The sequence below is a fragment of the Sphaeramia orbicularis genome, chromosome 5 (assembly GCF_902148855.1).
Source record: "Sphaeramia orbicularis chromosome 5, fSphaOr1.1, whole genome shotgun sequence".
Taxonomy (NCBI): domain Eukaryota; kingdom Metazoa; phylum Chordata; class Actinopteri; order Kurtiformes; family Apogonidae; genus Sphaeramia; species Sphaeramia orbicularis.
Genome location: NC_043961.1, coordinates 24,376,235 through 24,400,626, shown reverse-complemented (window position 1 = coordinate 24,400,626; position 24,392 = coordinate 24,376,235). Strand labels below are relative to the sequence as shown.

Below are 24,392 nucleotides of genomic sequence, written 5' to 3'. Positions count from 1 at the left end.
AAGCAGGCGAAGGAGAGCTTCAAAACCAGCAGGAAGAGGAACACACCACTGGTTTCAGAACAAGGAAGAGCGAAGAAGAGACAAAGAAAAATAGAAACAGAGAGAGGTTTCACACCAGAGGAAGTGTTATCGCAGAGCTGAGCTGCCAGCCTCACCTCTTCTCTCCACCTTTGACATTTACAGTGTGACATTTAATGCCAAAAGAAATCTCTCCCCTTTCTACTGCCTTTTCATCCTTTAGTTCTCCCAAAGAGCATCACATCCACCACACAAATTGAATATTACACCGCTTCCTTCCCTCTGTTTGGTCAAATCCTGCTTTCCCCTTTTGATCCCTATTTTTTTATGCCATTTTGCTTTATTCAAGCTGCTTTGTTCATTTTTGCAGCATGCTAGCTGTTGTGTGGCCATTAGCTAGCGGATTAGCTGCTAATTTCATTTTGACCAGAGAATGTGTGTAAGACTGGGAAACGCCACCAGAGAGAGTGTAACCATGCATGCACACCCTCGCACGCAGCATACACACATACAGCTGCATGCACACAGCTACACAAAGCTTTCAGAGCAGTGTTGAACCTATTCGGTGTCATTTCCGAGTGTGCAATTGCCCATTTGACGTTGTTCAGTACTGCACAGTTGGGTACCATTCCACTAATAGATTTGGCACCTACGTACTGTTCTCCCAGTGGATTTATTGATGGTTTAGTGTTTAAATGATATATGTTTTAGAGATTTTAAGAATTTTGTAGTTAGGCTTTTAAAGTGCAATATAATTTCTGCTTTCTAACTTGGCACAAAAATATGGTACATTTCACAGCAGGTAAAGAGGCAGTTTGTCGTGTGTGTATGCATGTGAGAGTAGACACAACCATACATATGATGATGGCGGCGCGCAACAGTGCAGCGGCTTCTTAGCTACCGGCTGTCGTACTTAAAAATGTTGCTAACAGACTAAATAGTGGAGTAAAGTTTAGTTCTTTGGACCTGCTCAGGTATGTTTTATTATTAGGTTTTACCATTATTATTTTTAATATAGGATTCTTTTTATAGGATTTTTCCTATGTATGTTGCTGGTCCTGAGTGCTGATTTCATTTCATGTATATACTACATGTAATGACAATAAAGTGAACCTTGAACCTTGAACATATAAGCAAGGAGTATTCACTTCCTCCCGCACTTGATTCAGATTGAAAATGTGTGACACAAAGTAAGTTACAATAAGTTATCCCCAAAATCACATTCACATAGGCACAGACAGTGGCACACACACACACACACACACACACATTATACACACACAGAGTCTGGCGCTGTGTCCCAGTGTAGTGCAGCAGTGTCCTAGTACTGGCCTTGGATGCTGCCTGGCCCTCCATCATCCATCATCTCCTGCCTGCCTTCTCCTAGGGGACAGGAAGAGCATTACAGCTAGCCCTTAGAAACCAATTAAAACAACACAAGCCCTGGTGTGTGTGTGTGTGTGTGTGTGTGTGTGTGTGTGTGTGTGTGTGTGTATATGTGTGTGCAGAGGTGTATATTTTCAGTGTTGCAGCACATTTGTGTTTACATGCATATATGTGACTTTGTGTTTGTTCAGGGTATGATCGGTTTTTGCATCTCTGTCTTTGTCTAGCTTCGCAGCTTGTCTTTCTTTTGTTCTTTTTCTCTCTTTCTTTCTTCTCGTATTCTTTCCTTCCTTCTGCATACTTCAGTTCATCCTCTTCCTCTCTTCCGCCGTCCATCTATCGGCCAACATTGTGAAAAAAGTATTCCCTTTTCAATGCCTGTATGGACCACAGCTCTGTGATTTTTAGTTGAAACTATTAAATACATGAGAAAAAAGGGGGAATATTTATTCACTGCAGGATTTCAACTCAGCTTCTAAAATGAGCTCATTTACTTTTTAGTTTTTAACTGATCTTATGGCTAAAACATGCTGTCAGAGTTCAACCAGAGTAATTGGCCCCTGTGTGATTTTGATTCATTTGACAGGTTTGTTCTGTGTCTGTAAGGCTCCCATCCTTAAAACTAAATTTTAAACTCACACAGTTGTAAATATTTAGTGACTAAAAATGTTTTATCCTTCTATTTCCTTGTTTCACTGCCTCCATCAGTTTGTACTTAATTTTTTGAACAAAACATATCACCGATCCACTTCAGAAGCCTTATATGCCATGCTCATGTCGTCTCTCTCTGTCCCTGCTTCCCCCTTCCTCCTTCTCCTCTAACTAGCAGATGCTATCTGTACAGTGCCGCTCAGACGGCCACAATAGGCCTCACACAAAGCCTCAGACGCAATGGGACAAGTCAGAGACGAGGATAAAAAAAGGGAGTTTGAATGGGTGTAGAACGCTGCGACGGCTAGAGGAGAATAGACCAAGTGTTTAGGCTGGTGGCTTTTATCAAAAAGGGCTTTTTGTTTGTGTTGTTTAGTAGTGGATGTAACAACTTGTGTGTATGTGTGTCTGTGTGTGTTTTGATAAGCCAGTGCTTATAGAGAAAGAGAGATTTGATTACCATATCTGAAGATTGTGAGTGGTGCACCACTGTGTGCCACTCACTCTTTTGTCTCCAGCTGAAATATTTGCATTCAGGCACATTGACAAAGAGACAGAGAGTGAATTAAAAAGACAGAAGTCCAGAGAGGAAAAGGAAAGGGCGAAGGAAGGAGGAGGGATGTTCATCATAAGCCTAGCTTGTGTAAGATGGAAAACACTCCTTAATTATATCAGTGTGGCATTTCAGCTGTGGCCTGCGTGACACCGGGCTTTGTTCCCATTGTGTGTTTCTGCTGGTGGTGTCCTGAACACCTGTGGCTTTGACTAGACCAGCACCTTTTCTATAACGATGTTAGACTGGAGATCATTGTGAGTTAGCAGGTGGAGAAATACAGCTACAGATAGCAAGCTGGGAGAGTGGATCCAATTTAGCTGTGAGACTGTGGATACACTTAAAAAGTTTGGTCAAGTTTACCCATTAGGTGATGTCCTTTCAAAAGTCAGACCTGGAAAATGTGTTACTGTGAGAGTGTCTTGACACATCATAATTATAACAGACGAGTTCACGTGCTTTCATCTAGAAATCAACACATTTGTCCAGGACAACGACAAAGAGTGGTAGTAGTCGATACATCACTGAGCTTCAAGCATCTCCTGTGTAATTAAAGTTCACAACAAGACAAAATTATTTTGGAACGTTGCAGCAGTGGGAACCGGCCCCTCTCAGCTTAACTCAAGCTGGCTGAATGTGTCTCTTGCAATGTGTCAAGTTGCCAGTGGATAGTTTTATAATGTAACATTATATAGTGTATGTTTTTCTCAGTATGGATGGGCTTTAGCTCACCTGTCACCAACAAGCACAGCATTATTATCTGCTGTTCCCCCACTGAAATGCTGTCTCAATAGTGGTGTTTTCTTTGCTTATGAGAGGTGACATCAGTTCTTCTAAATGACAGATCTTCTCCAGAAATGGACGGGGGAAACTTTTGAATTTTTGTTTTCTTTTCTTCATTTAATCAATACTAGAAATGCAATTCATTATATAACCACCAACAGAAAACCATAGATGATGTTATCAAAGAGTCTGGTTTGATCACTTTTTTAAGACAATCCTGGAATGCCAACAGTTGAAATATAAATAGTAAGAATCATTCCTGTGGAAATATTAAACCAGTTTAAGGAATGTTACAGAGTGATGCAACGTAAGCATTTGCAAGTTTCAGCTCGTACTGTTGTGAATCTTTGGTCTAAACAAGGCTTCAGATGTACAAAGTAATTGTTCCATAGTCCTGGTAAAGCAGGTAGCAGATACTAGCGCCTTAACTTTCTGATGCATAGGGATTGATAGCGACTAGTCTCAGTTCTTCAGATGTGTGTGTTTCCCATATCAGTGTGATGTGTTACTCTCATGATCCATGGGGCAGTGTCTGAAAGAGTGCAAGAATGAGATCACTGGAATTTATCTTGTCCTTCCTCTGTGACGACCAGGTCACAGACTGACCTTATCCACTGCTTGACTCTCCACCACCAAACCAGCAAAGTCATATCCCAGCCATTGGGACTAATGACACCCCCCCCCCCCCCCCTCCTTACCAGGTTCTAATCCAATTAGCTTTAGCCCTAATTATGCTAGCAATGAGTGATTACCACAGGGGCTATTGTCTGCTTCAGGCCAGGATGAATGGGACAGTGATTAGCGGCTAGGCTATCCTCGGGTAGCCATTAGCACCTCCGCCTACCTTTCGTAGACCTCTAGGGGAAAGCAAGGGAACAGAGGTCATAGTGAGCAGTAATTGTGTTCAGTAGATTAATTGTCAGCAGGTTAAATGAGAGATGTAAGTAGGGGTGGGTGGGTGGGTGCAGGTTAAGTGTGTGAGTTGGCAGGTTGTGAATGTTTGACTGAGTTGAGTCTGACTTAATGGATCCAAGGTCATTTTTCATCTCCCTTAATGAGGTACCAAGTCTCTGATTCATGTAGAATGAATGATGTAAGCAACCTGTCAGATCAATTCAATTGGGACCATCCATAATGGGACGCCATATGTGTACCACATGTGATTTTTACAAGATTTCCTGGCTAACCTATGTCATTTTTTAATTGCACTTTCAACAGTTGTATCCTGAGACGGGCCCCAGACAAGGAGGAACCATGCTGACCATCATGGGTGAGAACCTGGGCCTGCAGTTCAAAGACATCCAGAACGGAGTCCGCATCGGCAAGGTGGCCTGCAACCCGCAGGAGGACCAATACATCAGCGCTGAGCAGTATGTTGACACTATCTCCTCCTTTATCTCCTCACTCCCACCCCTCACTTTCAGGCTCCTTGTTTCAGAGACTCCACTTCGCTGCTTCTCTTTGTCCAATATTGATGTGACACTGTTTGTAAAGTGCAGCACTGCAACTCTTTCTCTTAGACCTCTGTTTCAATAAAAACTCCAAAGGTTAAGCACCACCTTTTCCTTCTTGAACACATTAACACATAAAATTAAACGGTAGCTGAGTTTTTATGGAATCTTCTTTCTCTAATAATTAGGAAAATAGTCCAATTGGACTCAAATCATTTTAAGTAACGACGTACGTCCATCAGATCAAATTGGCCCATTTAGAGGGAAATTTGATGTCATTTTAAGTAGGTTATATGAGTTCTAAAAATGGTTCCATGTACATGCTCCCAATGATGAAGTAACCTCTGCTAGTTTCAGAGAAATGCTAAACTATTGCAGTCTCCTTGCATGTAACACTAATAACTGCAGTTGTGTATTCTAGAGCAGTATTAGTTGAGCAATAGGAGTAAAGAAATATTTGTGCCAAGTTCTTGGTGGGTGTAGGCCCATCTTTTACAAAAGAGTCTTGGTTCAGTCTGTTGCATGTCAGAGAACTATTTGTTCCGCCTGTAAACAAGATATGTTAATAATGTCCTTTTGTGCGCATGTAAGTAATATCATGGGAATTATCCATTAGATTTAATGAATGGAATGAAAAATGTGATTCTCAACAACAGCCAGTGAGAACACTACATTATTAGATCTATTCAGATGTGAAACCACCAGATGAGTCACTCTGTATTTTATCTTGAATTCATCCAGCAGTATACATGATCAAATTTAGGACAAGAAAAAATTGGGGGCACTCATCACAGCCGGAAATGCCCTCAATATTCTCTTTCCAGCTTTGTAGATGTCATTAGTACACAAATGTTCTATTTACTAAGTTTTGCAGCACAGTGGGACTTTGAAAGGCTGAGACATGGTAGCAATGATGCTGCGTATAATATAGTGTTATCTAGGACATACAGTCCAACTCTGACATCTGTAGCTGTAGCTATAGCAGATGCTTCTGTGTTTTGTCCAAGTGATCACATCCAAAAAAACACCAAGGTGTCGATGTTTAACCCTGTTAGCCTTGTAAGGCTGCATTGGCCTGTTGCCATAGCACCCGGAGGAAGGCGGCAGAGGAGGAAGACGAGGAGGAGGAGGGCGCGGCTAGCAGTGAGGCTGTCATGCTAATTAAAAGTGATGTTAGCCATACGGTGCCATTAGTGGCCCGGTTGCTCTCGTCATTCCTGTGACTCTATCACACTCTAGCGCAGGAGACAGGACAGGGTTACAGGACTGACAGCTAAGGTCAAAGGTCAGCTGGTAGACAGAGTGGGGGAAGGTGGTGGGTGGACAGTTGGGCTAAATGTAGACTTATTGGCTTCTTCTCTGGATGTCTGTTCTTCTTATGCTTGAACTTCAGACAGTCACTATGCATTTCTTGTTTTAGTGACCAGAATGAAATTCAACTGCGATGAAATGCAACACCTCTAGTCCTTTTAGCATTAGTAGGCAGCTCATTCACCTCGATCATTAAATATTTACCAGACTGAGAAATCTAAATTATTGTGAGCAGCGACAAAAACAAAACCTGTATCCCTTTTTATTGCCTTATTAGTAGTTTCTGTGTGACAATTTGACATATGTTTAATTTTTAACTATCATATTCCGCTTCACTTGCTTGATTGAGTGAGGTGTGATTCATTATGTTGTTATTTTTACAGATGTACCATGAACCATTCTAACCACGTAATAACAGCTCAATGGAGCCACCTGTCATTTGTGCAGTAATGATGCAAAGTGAAGCCGTGGTTCTAACGGAGAGCTGTCCAGCATTTTAATCACGGCCCCTATCATAGCGGGAGACCCGAGAATAAATGAAAGAGAAAATAAAAACAATGGAAACGTACAGCAGTGGAATGTGAAATTCATTGTCGCCACAGTTGCCATGGCCACCTGCAGGGAGGATGTAAGCAGGAGAGTTAATAACTCATCTCAGGGAGGGAGGGAAGATGAGGAGATGTGTAGGATATGAGCTCGTTCAATTCGTCAGCCTCTCTCACTCCGACCCATCCTCCGTCTTCCTTTCTCCTTCCTTTTCTCCTTTGCTTCTCTACCTGCCTCTCTTCTGCACTCTCGGCCTTTCTCTCCGTCTCATTCGTTCGCTCTGGCTAATTAACAGTCAAGTGTGTCTCCAGTGGGTGAAACATGAAGTAAGTGTGTGTATGTGTGTGTGTGTGTGCTCCCCCTGTGGGCTACGTTGCCGCTCCTCCCCTCACTCAATCATTTCTCCAGTGGATTTTCATTTGGCCAGCCAGTGCCCAGGGCCAGCTTCTGGGCTTATGGTTCTACAGAACAAACTAATGCAGACATACACTTAACTCCTCAATCTGAGACTCAAGCTGTAAAGACTTGCACATAATAGAAGATAAGAGTCACTTTGATACGGTTTCCCTTTTATGTATGGGTGCTTCTATGAAACTGGAACCTAAAAACAGGACATGGGGGTTAAAAATTCAAACCAGATGTAGACTAATGTTATGAAGCAAGTTTGGAAGCACTTTGGGTCTATTTTAAAGATAAATACTGAGATAAAAGAGAAATAATTTTTCTGATAAAACACATTTTTATATTATTTTACCTTATATTTAATACAAAAATCTGTATGTAACGCGGTCAAAAAGACACGAAAATTACGAGCTACTATTTTTTTGAATACCTCTTTATTCTCTCACAGGTACATTTTGGGAATTGAACTAATTATGCAAGGCAGAATGTTTGACAAAAAGGACTGCTGTTGCTAAATTATTTGTGATTTATATGTATTTAAGTGGGCAGGTTCTGTATGTAACGCAAGTGGACACACTGGGTTACATACAAAACCTGGAAGGAGACTGTTGATTCATGAAAAACCTGCATGTCTGGATTAGAAAAACCCCTTGGATCATCAAATTAAACACAGTTCCTTTATTTATAGCGCTATATAAGACCATTTCAAGCCATGATTTCAAAATAAAAAGCACTGACACCGAGGTAGCTTTTCCTGTCCCAATTTTAGTCATATTTTTGTCCCCAATATTTTATTGAAAATTTATTAATTTAGGGGGAAATATATCTAAATTTCTCTTTTAGTATTGGGTCTAAAAAGCTACCAAAATGTACCCAGTTTCATAGAAGCATCCATATTTACATGATTTAGACAGGCCTTAAATACGATTGAATTATGACATTTTTAGGAAGTTGCATTAACCTCAGTTTCTGTTTTAAATGTGCTCTTGGGAAAAATTTGTATTGATCATGATGCATCAAAACTAGAAAATAAAACTAATATGTAAGCAATAACCACTAACGCAGCCAATTCTGAATTTATCAGAGCACACCCAGCTTTTTTGTCACCTAAGCCAACATGGCCTCTCTTCTAGTTTCATCTAAGTAAAAATTTTAACCAACCACTGCTTGAGAAAAGCGCAATTAATAGTTGGTTGAAGGAAGCCTGCAAAGCTGGGTGTAGTAGCGCTATAGTCATAAATCCACTGTACAAAGCCACCAAGAACTGCCCTGTATTTTTCTATATTCACATCAAGAGCATCACTTAATTGAATAAACGTATCCTTGGCACTGTTTTTGTTCATAGGGGAGTGAAATAAGTCTTAAATTGCTGGTCTTAAAAAGACAGAAAAAAAAAGCAGAAATCCTGTTTTTATTTCACTTGCTCTTTATTTCTTGTTCTTCTTTAATGTCAAGTAGCGCTCTCATTAACAAGCAAACACTGAAGTGATGTAAGATGAACGCAAGCTGAATATAAGCTTAATTCATGCCTTTCATTTTGGTTGCGGGAATTCATCAAACTGACCCCTGCACCTCTGTTTCTCTTTGTCAGGATTGTGTGTCGACTGAATGATGCAACAGGTTACAGGGTGCAGGAGGCTCAGGTGGAGGTGTGTGTGAGGGACTGCATTCACCCCGATTACAAAGCAGTCTCAACCAAGGCCTTCACCTTTGTGGTGAGTACTGCTCATTTAAAAGCTAAGGCAGTTCTTTACGGGCGATTTTTTTTTTTTTCCTAGTCAAGTCGAGAAGCCATAGTTCATGTGTCTGTCCTCTGCCTTTGTGTCCCAATACAGTCACCGTACTTTACTCGTGTCCATCCTTCCACCGGGCCACTGTCTGGAGGAACCAGGATCACCATTGAAGGCAGTCATCTCAATGCAGGAAGCGCCGTAGCTGTGAAGATAGGACTCCATTCCTGCCACTTCGAAAGGTGAGTGAAAGGAAAATGTACGTTTTTCTTTGTTTTATAATGTCATACTTCATGTAAGAGTCTTTTAACAATTGTAACTATTTCCTGTTAATAATATCACTTATGTCTGTGATTTGGAGTCGTAGCTGGTTTGAAAAATCTCGCAGGTACAAGGATGACCCATAGTAATATAATTCTCAGCTATTGTACAAATGACAGTGTAGCTTTTCTATGGGAAAGTGATATTATTGTTAAGTTGTGCCTTAAGTGCATAGCCCACATTTTGTCTGATATGACTATAGTTTGGAAGAAATTATATGCTCTTTCTAGTAATTGGTCTTACATTTTGCCTGCTTCAAACTCATGATTGAAATACGTGGTCTTTTTGTCCTATTTTAGATATTAGTGCAATAATCTGCCGCCATTTGTCAGTCACTCTGCAAGAGAATGCCAGGATTTCAAGAGGAGGAGACATAGATCCAATTTGATATGACTCTAATTCTTCGAGCAAAGGACTCTATTGTTTCTTTGAGTCCCCTTCCTGGCAAACTGACAGCGAACTGAGCCCTGGACTAAATCCACTCATGTACGGTCCCTGGCAGATGGCAGAGAAAAGGAACCTCACATAAAAGATTGTCTGTGCACTAACACAAGCATCTATATGCGTTGTTTTGTCCTTTATGTTTTATTATAGTGGCTAATGCTCTAGTGGATTTTTCTTGTTCCGGTTATTCTTTGTTATTTTTCTTGCTTTTTTTTTTTTTTAACACTGGTGTTTTTGTTACCTTTTTTTTTTTTTTTTTAAAGACAACAAGTGACAGGTTAAACTAATGAGCTTGGACCCATCAAGTTCTTTTTCTATCATATCAAAAGAAATACTAAAGGCCAATTTAAAGCTCTATAGCACATCCTGAGAAAGGTGAACGTAATAGTCTTGGCCTTTCATTCACTGAGCAGCTATAACCTTTATGGCCAAAGTAATGAACTGGTTGAGTCCATCTCTTTAATATGTCTTTGTATTCAGTGGGGCCTCTACTTTAATCAAAACCTATTTACCCCGAGTCACTCATCCTCTTATCTCTCTCTGCAAACCCCTTTCCTTTCCTTCTCCTTTCTTTCTTTCTGTATCCCCTCTTGGCTTTCTTTTGTGTGGCCACAACCTTGTCAGAAATACGTACGCGGCCCTACAGGTGCTCTCAGTGGGACAGTGTTGTGAAAAGCGTTACCATGGAAACGCAGCACTAGTGGAATGTAGATTTTTTTTTTTTTTGCATCCTTCGTCATTTTTTTCTATTCTTCTGTCTTCAGACCCCTCTCAGTCTGAGTGTAGGACGCTGTTGAAATTGCCTCCTGGGAGACAGCAGGGATATGTCCAACAAAGACACCTGATTTTCCATTTTTGCTTCTTTTGCTGTTTTTTTTTTTTTTTTTCATGAAGTCTCTTAACCCAACCCCACCCCGTTGCATGCTGCTGGAATAGAGCTGCCAAAATAGGTTTCCACTAGTTCATCTCTTCCATCATCGTCTGTCTTTCTGTGGATTTCACTCTCACAGCAGATAACGGGGGAGGATTTATGTACAGATCTGCTTGCTCTTCTCATGTTGAAAATTTCACACTGTGCTGCCCGCCATCATGCCTGAGCAATACAAATACAGCCATTTACACATCCTCGCAGCGCGCTGTAGGATACTTCCAGAGGAAAAACATATTCTTACACAAAGTTAATGTTCTATCTGTATACTGTGTTTATACGTAAATTCACAGACCTGCACCCAGAACACAACCTAGCGCACACCTGCTCAACACAGAAACCGTCTCATAGGTACCATCACACCTGGTCGACACAAGCGCACACACAAATAGTCTCACAGGCAGCAGTGTGCCCCCCTCCCGCTGCCACCGGAGGAGGGGGCAGTGGAATGAGCCACTGGAGTGGAGCGCAAAGTTTCTGGCAGCGACACAAAGTTTCCCAGCAGGTCACAGCTGGCTGCCTGTCTGCTGCAGAGGGAGTTACATCACACAGGGAGACGACCGGCCTGATCTGCCACTTCAGATCTATCAGCCAGAGAAAGCGCAGGAGAGATAGAGAGACAGACAGAAAAAGAGAGTGGGTGTAGGGAGGGGGGGCTTTGAAGTGTAGTACTCTATGATTCGGGCTGATGAAATTATGACTGGCCACATTGAAAGACATTGGCATTGTTGATGGATGAATGCTTTGCCAGCACTTGTGGTTGTGCTGCTTTTTTTGTCGCAACTGATTAAAAATGAATGACTTCCTGAAGAGAGCAAATAGGACTCTTTTACCCTGTCATCGAATCACCCTCTACTTTCTCAAAATCTTCCTCAAGACCTTTCAGTATTGGTCCTTAGAGTATGAAATTGACTTAACGTTTTTCTTTTCTGTCCACTGCTCATCCCTTCATCTCTTGCTCTTCCAGGCGAAGCAACAAAGAGATAGTGTGTGTGACCCCAGCGGGCCAGGCACCAGGGACTACCCCCGTCATGGTGGACATAAACTCTGCTGAGCTGAGGAACCCAGAGGTCAAGTTCAACTACACGGACGACCCCACCATCCTGAAGATTGAACCCGACTGGAGTATTGCCAGGTGAGGAGACAGTCTACCACACTTTTCTGTGTTGGATAGAATTTACCACTCAAAAATGAGGTTAATGAATAATTCTTAAAATTACGTACATAGTGCAGGTCAAGCCTGAAAGTAATACACACAATGAATAATTAAAGGGGAGCTAGAAGATATTTTCACAAACTGGGTTTTTCTGTGGCTTTGCTCAAACGTATACTTAACTCCATCAGCAGTCATCATATAATACATGAGCTTGTCATATGATTATTTTATTATGTATAATTTAAATCAACACTGAGTGCTTCATCTACAATTCCACTTGATGTGCGTCTATAGAACAGATACAAATGCATCTATACATTATTAATCCCCGGTTGTTGATGCTCCATAAATTAATGCTTGTTTTAGGAGGACAGTATCAGTAAACTGAAATATGAACTTGGAGTAAAAGGTGATAAATGTGTTATTCTGCTGGCATACTCCCTGGCTGGGTCTCTAAGAAAAAAACAAACTAGACATTCTTTTTCATTTTCACCTTTGTCTTGCTTTTCAAAGGCATATTATTTATTCAGTTTATCTTTATGTTTCAAAAGTAAATCTTTGAACACAGGAACAGCAGCAAAGGATGCTCCTGAAGCAGTGCACTGCTAGTTGATGAGCTGCAGCAGAGATGTATCTGTAAATATTCCTTGACTTATTGAAATGAGACTACATAGCCACGGGAAGATTTCCTGTGCAAACACAAGCTGTGTTTTGGAGAAAAAAAGCTCAGAGCTTCCAGATGCTAATGGGCTCACTAGCATGACCTAGAAACTCCTCTACTCTTCAACGCAGCCACGTACAAATACTCACACACTGTTGACTTCTCCTGTACTTTAGAAGTTTTGTTTCAGTAATAAGTGATTTCCTGAGCATTTACTTCATTGTTATGCTTGACTGCCATTGGAAAGGCATATGTGCAAATGGACCAGAAAATATTGAAATAGTAAATGCAATAGTTGTCACGATACAGTCAACCTAATGTTAAAACTTTTTACCTTTCTTTTTTTTTTTTTTTTTTTACAGAAATATACTGTGGTATTTTCTTGGCTCTACTTGAAAATTGACACTTACTGAAGATATTTCCATGCAAAAGCATAATTATGCCTTCTGTGTCTCAAAAAGAATGTCATATGTGGAAATATATTTAACTAATACAGCTCATTAAACTCATACTAATAGCAACACCATCCAACCTGTCTTACATGTGGTGAAAGACATTTTTTGTTCAAAGTGCAACAATCCACTACTGCATCACATGGGGCTGAGGTGAAAATGGGAGCTGCATTTGAAACTCTGCAGGGAGACAAAAGTCTCTTATCATGCGAAAGAGGTGTGAGTGGATAAGAAGTCTCATTTGGAATGGGATGAATGAAAGGTTGAGGGTAGGCGAGGGAAACAAGAATGAAAGTGCGAGCTGCAGCCTTGGGGGGAAATAACCTTTGCACTTGGCTTGTGTTTGGCGTTTCACTCAGCTCTCCCAAAGGAAGAGGCGCATGGTTCTCCAGGCCAATCACGCTTTTATTTACCAAGCTATTTTGTCGCCGTGTCCCCTTTGGTAACCCCTTCACCGAGGTGGTTTCAAACACTGCTGAGGCTCTCTAGTCCAAAACTCAAATCAGACATGACTGAGAATTGTTCTCTTCCCTCCAGGAAGAGAATCACTACATAACAACCAGACACATGGCATACAGTGACTGCATGGCATTACATGTTGTTTGCACTGCACCACAAATAATATATAATATATATTAATACACCTTAACCCATAAAGACCCAAACATCCACTAGTGACCAAAATCGTGTAATGATCTAAACTTTAATACCTGTTGATCCATTAATCCTATCTATCCATGTAAATAATTGGTGTAAAATACAGTTTGTCATCTTTTCATGGTCATCAGACATGACCCATTTGGATGTTCAGAGGCTCTGTAGTGACCATGGAAACACTGTCATCTTCTACAACATTGATTCACCAGTAAAACCCATGGAGTTGGATCAATTACAGTGGCTGGAGACACTAGGTTTCTGTTCAGTTAATGAGAGATTTTACTGAAAAAGTCACTTTTTCTTCAGTTTTCTCTGTTTCCAATATAATAACCCTCAATTTTAATCTGAGTTTTAATGAACATCTACATGATCACTAAATTAAATATAGGAAAATACATTATTTACACTGAAAAAACACAAAATACAGAAGATAATGTCATGATAAATGTTGATAAATTACCTTAGAAAGGTTACTGACACAAAAGTAACACTGGGTCTTTATCGGTTAATATGTTCTTTGTGTCTTGAAAATAACTATTTCATTTGACAGTGAAATAACACTTTGAGCCACTGCATGCTCACAGATGTCGCTACATGTCCTGATCTGTATGTTGTCCTCCACTTCAAAGGTCTCTCCTGTGACTAAATCCTGTTAATTGCTCTGTTTTCTCACTTTTTGCACCAGCCTCATTCAACACTTCAACATCTGTTAGCCTGCTTTAAAAATCTGAGAATTAATAGCCCTTCTTCTTAGTCAACACTCTTTACAGTGATGACTCACCTTAAGGTCTCAGTTTAATGTTAATATTCTACCATTATTGCAGTTGTTCCAATTCAATAGTGAGGTTTTTTGATGTTAATCAGGTTTAATCAGGGGCATTTTTACTGAATGAAAGATGTATAACAAACAAGAAAGCCTGCATTACTAGTTGGAAGGCAAACCATCCTACTTTTAAACATTATAAAAGACTTAGATATCAACAGGTTTTCAATATACACAAATATTTTGACACTGACCTTTTCAAGATGGTAGTTTGAGCCTGTCTTCTCCCAGCTGAATAAAACTGCCTCCAGTGGGAAACAAAGAAAGAAACAAAATAGTACAACCAGCTCTAGCCACTTTTCCATATTTTGATGAGATAAATGACATGCTAGAGTGCTGCTAATTGGAGTATGCACAGCTGCGTGTAAACAGGGATACTAGCAGAATATTAATCTTCAGTAGCCATATAACCAGCGTATTAGAAATAGTGTTTTTGGAATGAGGATAAAAAACGCAGTATTTTGTGTATGTCAACAGATTATTTTTTGTCACAGTGTGTTGGATGACTCCCACTGGAACTGACTGGGCAATACCCCTTTCCTGTTCTAGGCTGTGTAGTAACTTATTTAGCTGCTGTCAGACCACTACACATCAGATAAAGTTCATCCTCTCGGGCCAGCAGAGGCTGAGGAGAGGACAGTGTGGTGGAATAGGACTCTCACCCATATTACCTATGTCTGTGTTGGTCAGCAACACACAGATCTGAATAGGTCACAGGTGTAAAGGTTACAGAACATGTCAGATCACAGATGACAGTGCAGTTGCTGAGTATATTTCAGGCTGAAAAATACCCCAATGTAGTATTAATAAAATATCTCCCCTGGCTTTTCAGAGGTGGTGAAGAGAGGCCAAAAGCTGTTGCTCTCAGGAGTAATGCTGCATATTTGCTCACTCTTTCCTCCAGCCACCAAATCAGTTTAAACAAGCTTTTAACATTCATGCAACGGCTTTAGCATTCCTATCATTACCTGAAAGAGGACTTCCATGAATACACAGGCAAGGGCCACAGCAGAGGAAACCATTAATGGCAAAGTGCCAACTGGAGAGTCCTTATGGTTCCCACAGAAAAAAAATATTAACGTTTATGTCTGCTGATAATCCTGCTGAATACTGCATAGGCTAAATTAAAGAGTATGTATTTTTGCCCACTTATTATGTTGTTATATTGTCCAGTACATTCTAATTTTGTGTCTTAATAGAGTTTTTTAAAATGTTTATTTGGTGTATATTTTTATAAATATATAGCTTTGTATAGTTTTCTTTTTCTGTTGTATTGATAATTTCTTTCCTACTACTTTTATCATACTTGAGCGGAGCGACTGTAATCGCCCAATTATTTCCATCTGGGATTAATAATATATTCTGATTCTGATTCTGACCGGTTTGAGCACATGACGTTGTTTTCATTCTTCCTGTTCTAGTGTGTAATTATGTTTAGCTTCACTGTCTCTAAATTACGTCTTGTTATCTCTCTTTTTTCTCTAAGTGGAGGAACCATGTTGACCATTACTGGAACCAATCTGGCAACCATCAAGGAGCCCAAGATGAGAGCCAAGTATGGAGCTGCCAAGTCAGAAAATGTAAGTGGCTGAAGCCAGACACCCGTACATGATTTTATTGACAAAACAAAAAAGCACTGACTTAACTTGGCAAGTGAGACGGCCTGAGACAGATGTAGACACACAGGTGTCTTTATCTGAGTGTCTCCCTCTCTTTCTCACACTCTCCTTCTCACTCTGGGAAAACTGATTTTCAGACCGTACACACACCTGGGACACAGACAGACACACACACCTGACCCACCGGTCAACCAGCCAAGGGCCTATTTTCTGTTTGTTTTTGATGTTGAATTTCCTTTTAGCAGTTTAACCTTTGAAATGTCAACCAGCAATAAAGCAGCTCTGGCAAATCCCCCTCTCTTCACCTCGCACCACGGGGCTTAGCTAACCTTTCTCCCACACCCACAAGCTGCAAGTAAAAATATCCCTTTTTTCGCTTCGTCCCTTTCTCTGCAGTCATTCTGTTTCCTTCGTTAATAGTTCTATCAATCTATAAACACAGTTTTTTCGACGTCTTAGTGTTATTACACCACGTTTGTGTTTCATTGCATCAATGTGTCATACAGGAAAAAAATGTAAGGTTATAACACCCTGTGAAACTATTTAAAGCTCTCTTTTGCCATGCTGTGTTATCATTAACAGCTACCGGCTGACATCTCCTGTTTCGCTGTGTGTCATTACAGTCTAATTTGTTATACGGTGACTGATTCAAGTGTCGAACCCCACAGGGGGATTACTAGATGATATCAACACTGATTACAACTCTGATGTTATTAAGCCAGCCTCTTCCTCATTATGTCATTATGGAGACATTTAATCACTCACATCACATTACTGTTTCAGTAATCTTATGTATTGATTATATTTTATGTTGAATTTTGAATCTGGAATGTTGATGAAAAAGCTGATATAGTATATTATTTAAAGGTTTGCTCTTACTTCCTGCTCTTTACATTACTTTCTCCTCTGCTCCTCTGTACTTTTTAATATTTTCATCTTCATTTCTCCCTCTGTCTGTCTTCACCTTGTTTAGAACTGCACGGTTGTCAACAACACTGTGATGGTGTGTCTGGCGCCCTCTGTGGCTGGATCTGACAAAGGCTTCTCAGAGACGGGCACTAGTCCTGATGAGATCGGCTTTGTCATGGATGACGTGCGCTCCGTGCTGGTGGTAAACGAGAGCTTCAACTACCACCCGGACCCCGTGTTCGAACCTCTGAGCCCAACAGGCATGCTGGAACTGAAGCCCAGCTCACCACTCATACTCAAGGTAAATTGGAACTTGTGCTTTGAGCATTGATCTGCTTTGGCCTTGTCTCTACCAGGCTTCGCTTCACATCCATCATGTCCTTTTTCTTTAGACTCTTCACTCAACTTCACCCACTTCCTGTTTTAGCATCACTTTGCAAGTGTTCTCTTCCAACTTCCTGACTTTAAGTGTCAAACTTTTTTATGCATTTTTTCTTCCTTCTCTTTCAGTTTCCACATTTATTCCTGCCCCCTGTCCTCTCTTCTGTTAATTAAATCAGGGGAAATTTGTGTCTCATGCAAAGGTTTAATTTGCACTATTTTTTGATCAAAAGTTCTTCCTTAAAGGTGCAGAAGAAACGTTTAAAACACAGGGCTAAAGGTTATTTCAGCATTAGCCTTAAAAGAAACAGCAGATAGTGGTGTGCCGGTATTGTCAACAGTGTTAAAAGCTCAATCTCGTAAATGGTTATTTTAAAAAATCCTGCACTGACCTCCCAGCCAGCATCTACAACACACAACTGATAAGACGTTGACAGCCATTTGAAATGATTTGCACCAAACATTCGTGTATAGACATTCTCCTCGCTCCTTCCTTTTTGCTTTGAGAGCCTCCTTTCAACACAGCCTTCTTTCAGATGTGCCTCAACCTTGAAAGATGTTATTTCTTCGCTTGCTGTCTCCACTGGGGTTTGGAGACCTTTAAGAAAAAAAGTAATTTCTATAACGCCCCCCTTTAAAATCAGGTGCAAAAGAAAACTAATGTTTATAAAGTGGACCCATGCGTCGCAATGCCACCTGCTTAGATTTCTATCGGATAACTTCTGAAGAGGAACCTCATAGCTGTGTTTACTGTGAGCCATAGAAGCAGCACACACTTAAATCCAGACAGTATTTAGAAAAGGCTTTGCCCCACCCACCCGCTCTCTCTTTTGTCATTTCACCTCTCCTCTTGAACTTCAAAGCATTTCAGGAGCGAGAGAGAAAATTATCATGCAATTTCATGGAAAATGAAAGCCATTTTTCTCTTGGCCAATCAGGGTGGAATTTTAGAGATGAATAATCACTCCTTCCATCCCTGTAACTTTAAATATAATTCTATAATGAAAAGCACTTATTGGCCCACCGTGCTCCGGGTAAAGAATGGCAAAAATAAGCAGCCCAGAAATGGCATCCTATTAAATAATTGCGGAGAAATTAGACGTTTGTCGAGATTTTCCAGCAATTAATTCCTCCCACTCTACGGAACATGGTGAGGGAGGACATGTGGGGAAGGTAGAGGTAGAAGAGGAGACGAAAGGAAGGAATTTCTGGAGAATTGAATTACTCTAACACATTCCATTTGATGGAAATTTTACCATTGCATAATATGCAGCCACCAGATCTTAATGTGTACTCATGAATTGTCAGGTGTTCTTTGGCAGAATTTTGATTGATTGATTAATTAATTGATTGATTGCTTATTTTGAATATCAACATTTAAAACCAATGCAGCAAGAAAAATCAATATAAAAAAGAAAACCTATTCGAAAAGGAGCAGAATGAAGTTCAACTTATATACTCCTGCCCCCTTACTAAATCCCCATGTCAGCTCTAGGGATGGGAATTGATAAGAATTTAACGATTCAGATTCCATTATCGATTTTGCTTATTGATCCGACTCCTCATCATTTCTGTTATCATCTCACTGGGTGAGGGAATAAAAAAGTACAAAGGGGTTTGTTTGCATCAACTGTCTTTTATATTTCCATCTGCACAGAAAATATAACGTATACAGTATGCACAAATAATAACAGATGATGGCAGACCCGGCTCCAGATCGTCATATATGAGGTGGCAATCAGGAACGTTAAGGGGGCACATGCTGGTGACAGTAACAACATTGAGGGGGGGTGCTAGGGGTCACACCACACGACCATAGAAAGTGAACGTGGAACTTAAGACGCTTTACTAATTCCTCTATGTCTCCCGCTGTTTTCTTTTTCCCTACCTTCGGACACTTTTATTTGAAGGGGCAGGGTGTTTGTTGGCCCACTCCCCACCCCCCACTCTGCTGCAAGATTCACAAGCGTCTCTAAGTAGCGTATCAAACATGTGACATTCCTGCAAAAGAATTGCATGCTATGTGGACAAATGTTGGAGCATATTGGAGGTATTTCCCCTTTTGCTGAAATGGAAGCTTTGCAAGTGTTACAAGTGGCCCTGGTGTCATCTTTTCATGTGAAATATAGCTATACTTTGGAGTGTTTCTGCCTCGACACCATGTTGGCTACGTTCTAACCAAAACAATGCAGCGTACGTGTGACGTCATCACACATGTGCAACGAAGGCAGAACCGATAAGCAGAATTGTTAAGCAGGCAGGCAAATGATTCCAAGTAATTGAGTTACTGGGAGCCGGTTCTCAAAAAGAACCGGTTCTCAATTCCCATCCCTAGTCAGCTCCCATAAGTAAGCTTAACTGTCCATTTCATAACAGTATTACACATCAAAATTAAACTCTGTCCATTTCATAACAGTATTACACATCAAAATTAAACTCTGTCCATTTCATGAATCAAGCAGAAGCACCATTGCTAATGAATATATCAGTATAAATTCTCATTTGTCCAGGTCATCGTTCATCCTTACTAGTTTTTGAAGTTCAGCTGGACATTGCTAATGAATATATCAGCATAAATTCTCATTTGTCCAGGTCATCGTTCATCCTTACTAGTTTTTGAAGTTCAGCTGGACATTGCTAATGAATATATCAGCATAAATTCTCATTTGTCCAGGTCATCGTTCATCCTTACTAGTTTTTGAAGTTCAGCTGGACATTGCTAATGAATACTTGCAGTTTTAACCTACGGTAAGATGCAGTTGAACTGTTCAGACTCCTACCAGCCATTCAGAAACAAGTGTTGTATCCATCACCTCAGTCTAAATTGCAGCTGCTATACGGTAAATCCCTTTGCATTTGTATTCCACTGTAGACCTTATGTAAAGAACTAAAAAGCATGTGTGTTTCTGTTTTCAGGGGCGTAACCTAATTCCTGCTGCGCCAGGAAACGCTAAACTGAACTACACGGTGCTGATCGGGGACACGCCCTGTGTCCTCACCCTGTCGGAGAGCCAGCTGCTGTGCGAATGGCCTAACCTGACCGGAGAGCACAAAGTCACTGTAAGTACGACTATAATACTTATGTGTAGTGCTGCTGAGGCACTAATGCAAGTCCATGTTGACCGAATATTTCCTGTCTGCCTTCATTATATTAATCTTATTTGTCACACCTTGAGCAGAGGTGGGTGTTATTTAGGGTTATCAGTTCGGGTACAGCTGTACGTGGCTAAAACTGAACATCAGCCCTCTCAAAGTTGTATGTTTGTCTTTTAAATACAATTATTGCATCATCCCTCTTCATTTTATTTCCCCCACTACTGCTGGAGCGTCTGGCGTTTGCTTTTCTCTCAGCCTCTTGTCTATAGTTTCTGTTCTCACTGCTTATTCCATGCGATTCATTTCCCTTCTTTATGTCAATTCACTTCCTCCCTTTTCATTTACACATCTCATTCTTTCTTCCCATCCATCACAGCTAAATCTCTTCAATTACTCTAGATTTCTATTCCCCATTCATATAGCGACACACACACAAATACACACATCCCATGTCGTATACTACTGCTGGCGGTGTTTGCGACTGTATTTATGTCTTAGAGGCTTTTGATTGGTCTCGGTTGGCTGGCATCCTCCTTGGGATTTCAACAGTATTGATATTCAATGGAGACCAAAAAATGCCTAGTGGGCGTGAGAGGTCTGTGTCTATTTTTACCCTCTTCTATTTGGTATTTCATAGACGTAAGCCAGTTGAGGATGGAAAAAGGGAAAAAAGAAGAGGGGGGAAAACATATCCTAACGTGTTTTTTATTCACATGTTCTGCAAGCCGGAGCTGTTTTCATGTGATATGGTTGAAAGTCATCTATATGTGTGACTGTGTCTGCTTGTATGTGTTCTGCTGGTTATAAAGACAGCCCAGGGGCACAGATGTTACCCTCCCTAACCGAGATATAAAGAGTTTGATGAGTTATAGCTTGTTTTAGCTTGATTATTCAGTATGGATTTAGACATATGGGACTGAGATGTGGTACTGTTCGTTTCTTAAACGCTGGATAAAAAAGAGAAGTGTTGGCCAGGGTTATTATAGGTTTAACATTTTCACTAGTATTTTTTATTTTTCATATTCAATTTGTTTTTTGATATCAGTCTAGTTTGACCCATAAAGACCCAAACATCCACTGATGACCAAAACCATCTACTGTTCTAAAGTGTCTAATACCTGTTGATCCATTAATCCTATGAATGCATGTAAATAATTGGTGTGAAAAACAGTTTGTCATCTTTTCATGGTCATCACATATGACCCATTTGGACATTCAGACGTGCAGTAGTCAACATGGAAACACTGTCATCTTCTACAATATTGATTCATCAGTAAAACCCATGGAGTGGGATCAATGACAGTGAATGGAGACTTTTGATTTTATATTTAGTTAATGATAGATTTGCTGAAAATGTGACTTTTTTCAGTTTTCTCTGTTTTGATAAAAAAAAACAAAAAACTTTGGATTTACTTTGAGCTTTAATGAAGATCTACATATATATAGAATAATACATGCTTTACAAAAAAAATGCAGAAGATACTTTTATCATAAATTCATAAATGGTGATAATCACTTAAGAAAGGTTAAATAGAGAGAAAAATTACTTTGAGAACTGCCACAAAAGTAAAACTGGGTCTTTATGGGTTAAGTGTATATGCTAGCTATGACTATATGTATCTAGAGCTTATAAGTACCTATATTTTATGTATTGAGCAGTAATTTTAGTTTCACAGGAGTTAGAACAGGGAAAGGAATTAACTTGCTTTTATTTAGTGTTAGTTTCGGTTTTCCAGGTATTATTTGAAAAAGTGTTGATGTTATAGAAGTTAAAAAATTGTAATACAAAAGAATGCATGACATTACATATGGTTTTCAGAAGTGTTGTGTATTAAAAGTCCATTTTGTGTGAAGCCAAAACCAATAACATTGCATTATTCACTGCACTTTTTATGTAATTTTCATGTTTTCTAAGATCATTTGTGTTTATTTCAGTCAACCAATTTATTTTTCACTGCTAGTTTTACCCAAGTTCATCTTTCTTATTATTACATAACTTTATTTAGAATAACTCACAGAAGAGCGATTCTAACTTTTCTGTTTGTCTTTGTTTACTAGGTGCGTGTTGGAGGTTTTGAATACTCACCAGGGACTCTGCAGATCTACTCCGACAGTCTACTCACCCTACCTGCCATCATTGGTATCGGAGGAGGTGGCGGCCTGCTTCTCTTAGTTATCATTGTGGTGCTAATTGCTTATAAGAGAAAGTCTCGAGACGCCGATCGCACCCTCAAACGTCTGCAGCTGCAGATGGATAACCTGGAGTCCAGAGTGGCCCTCGAGTGCAAAGAAGGTGAGTGCGGCTGATTATGCTAGCTGCTCAGCCATCACCCTGTACTATTTTCACCTTTCTCACACCTTTGTTCTGTTCATATTCCACCTTAAATAATCCCTGTACCTCCAGATAACTTTCTAAACCTCTCCCTCGCTGCAGCTTACCTCAAAACCATCACCGCTCTCATACAGTCATGCTATCCAGTCCCCCTCTCTGTTTCTCCCTCCCTCTCACTGCCAACTTTCTCCTGCTGTTAGGTGGCAGCGGTGTGTGTCAGTGTGTGTGTTTGTGGATGTTGGTGTGTTTCCAGAGGAGTGCTTTGATCTGAGCCAGCCACCAGATGTTGGCTCTCCACCCCATGAGAGAGCCGCCTGGCTGGCCTCGCTACCATCCATGCTGAGAGAGAGAGAGGAAGAGATGGCAGGAGGGTGAGATGGAGGTTAGATAGATACAGGGTACAGAGGTGGGACATACAGGGAGAGTAAGGAAGGAGTGGCTTGGCATCATCGGATGCAAAGGGAGAGATTGAGAGACATCCCAGTACATTAGCATATATTCATTTGGCAGGAGCAAGCATGAATCCAGTGAGAGCCTACTGATGCTGGTACTGGTTTGTCTGGCAATGGAGAGAAGCAGATGGGAAGAAAGAGACGGAGAATACTGATAACTATTGTCATCAGCATACATAGACATCATTTGACTTGTTGCATTGCTTTATTCAACCTCAAATCCAGCAAAAACATTTGAGTGGAATCCCTAGCAGGAAGGCTTGTAATCTGCTCAGTGTGATTTGTTGAGGTGGATTCTGAGCACTATTACAGTAACAAAACTGTTGGATTTTGCTGTGCTTTTACTATTAAAGCTGCATATGAGTTTCATCACCAATTTTTCATCAAATCTGTAAAACCTCAGTCATAGCCTAAGTATCACAAATCTGTTAGTCTTTCCGTGATTACGCACCTGAATCTCTTCCCTCATGGTGAACAATTTCGAAGTGTACTCCACCAAAAACAATCCATTTGTTGACAGAGCCGCTAGGTCACTCGGGCATTTTCGGAAATTTGTCGCAACGTGCATTGTGGGAAGTGGAGCTCCACTCAGCTGCAGTAGCAAGAGGCAATGAAGCCGCTTCCATCTTTGTTGCCGCTGCAGCCATAATGCAGCTGCGTGGAGCTCCGCTTCCCACAATGCACGTCGCGATTTTGAAATTGTTCACTGTGAGGGAAGAGATTCAGGTGCATAATCACAGAAAGACTAACAGATTTGTGATACTTTACAGATTTGAAGAAAAACTGGTGATGAAAGTCATATGCAGCTTTAAATACTGTACTTAATTACAAAATTCAAGGTACTTTACCTGAATGTTTCCATTTATTTGAACATTTATGATAAACTGAAAGATTAAGTGTTCCTTTATGGGTTGAAATTACAAGTATTCCCCCTCTTAATTAGTCATACTCTGTAAAACTAATGAAAATGCATTGTCACAAAGGTGAAAACAAGGCTGAGATCATGAAAATTGGACTTTTTAAAGATACAGATGGTTCTTACAGCAACATTATAAAACATATGCTGATAGAATATAGAAAATATCGATGCAATGCTGTATATCAAATTAATAAACAGTTTGTAGACTGATACAGGAGTAAAATTAAACTAAAAACATCTTTGATGGGGATAACATTTAGAGTGACCACTTTACTGCACAAAGACTACACTCACTTTATAGTATTTTTATTATAATACTTGTTTTTACTCAAGTAAGGTTTTGAATGCAGTACCTGTGCTTATAGTGGAGCATTTTCATAATGTGGTATTAATATGTTTTTTTCAAGTAAA

At 40.2% G+C, this 24,392-nt stretch overlaps 1 protein-coding gene across 5 annotated transcripts in view; it reads left to right on the top strand.

The window, feature by feature from the left end:
• plxna1b (plexin A1b) overlaps positions 1–24,392 on the top strand; it is a 215,410-nt gene that overhangs the window by 167,376 nt on the left and 23,642 nt on the right. For all 5 annotated transcript variants that reach the window (XM_030133610.1, XM_030133611.1, XM_030133608.1 and 2 more), the window contains 8 exons: positions 4,610–4,761; positions 8,693–8,816; positions 8,937–9,073; positions 11,492–11,659; positions 15,760–15,853; positions 16,866–17,102; positions 20,099–20,242; positions 22,337–22,571. In XM_030133610.1, coding sequence (XP_029989470.1) covers positions 4,610–4,761; positions 8,693–8,816; positions 8,937–9,073; positions 11,492–11,659; positions 15,760–15,853; positions 16,866–17,102; positions 20,099–20,242; positions 22,337–22,571 — 1,291 coding nt within the window. The remainder of the gene's footprint in view (positions 1–4,609; positions 4,762–8,692; positions 8,817–8,936; positions 9,074–11,491; positions 11,660–15,759; positions 15,854–16,865; positions 17,103–20,098; positions 20,243–22,336; positions 22,572–24,392) is intronic.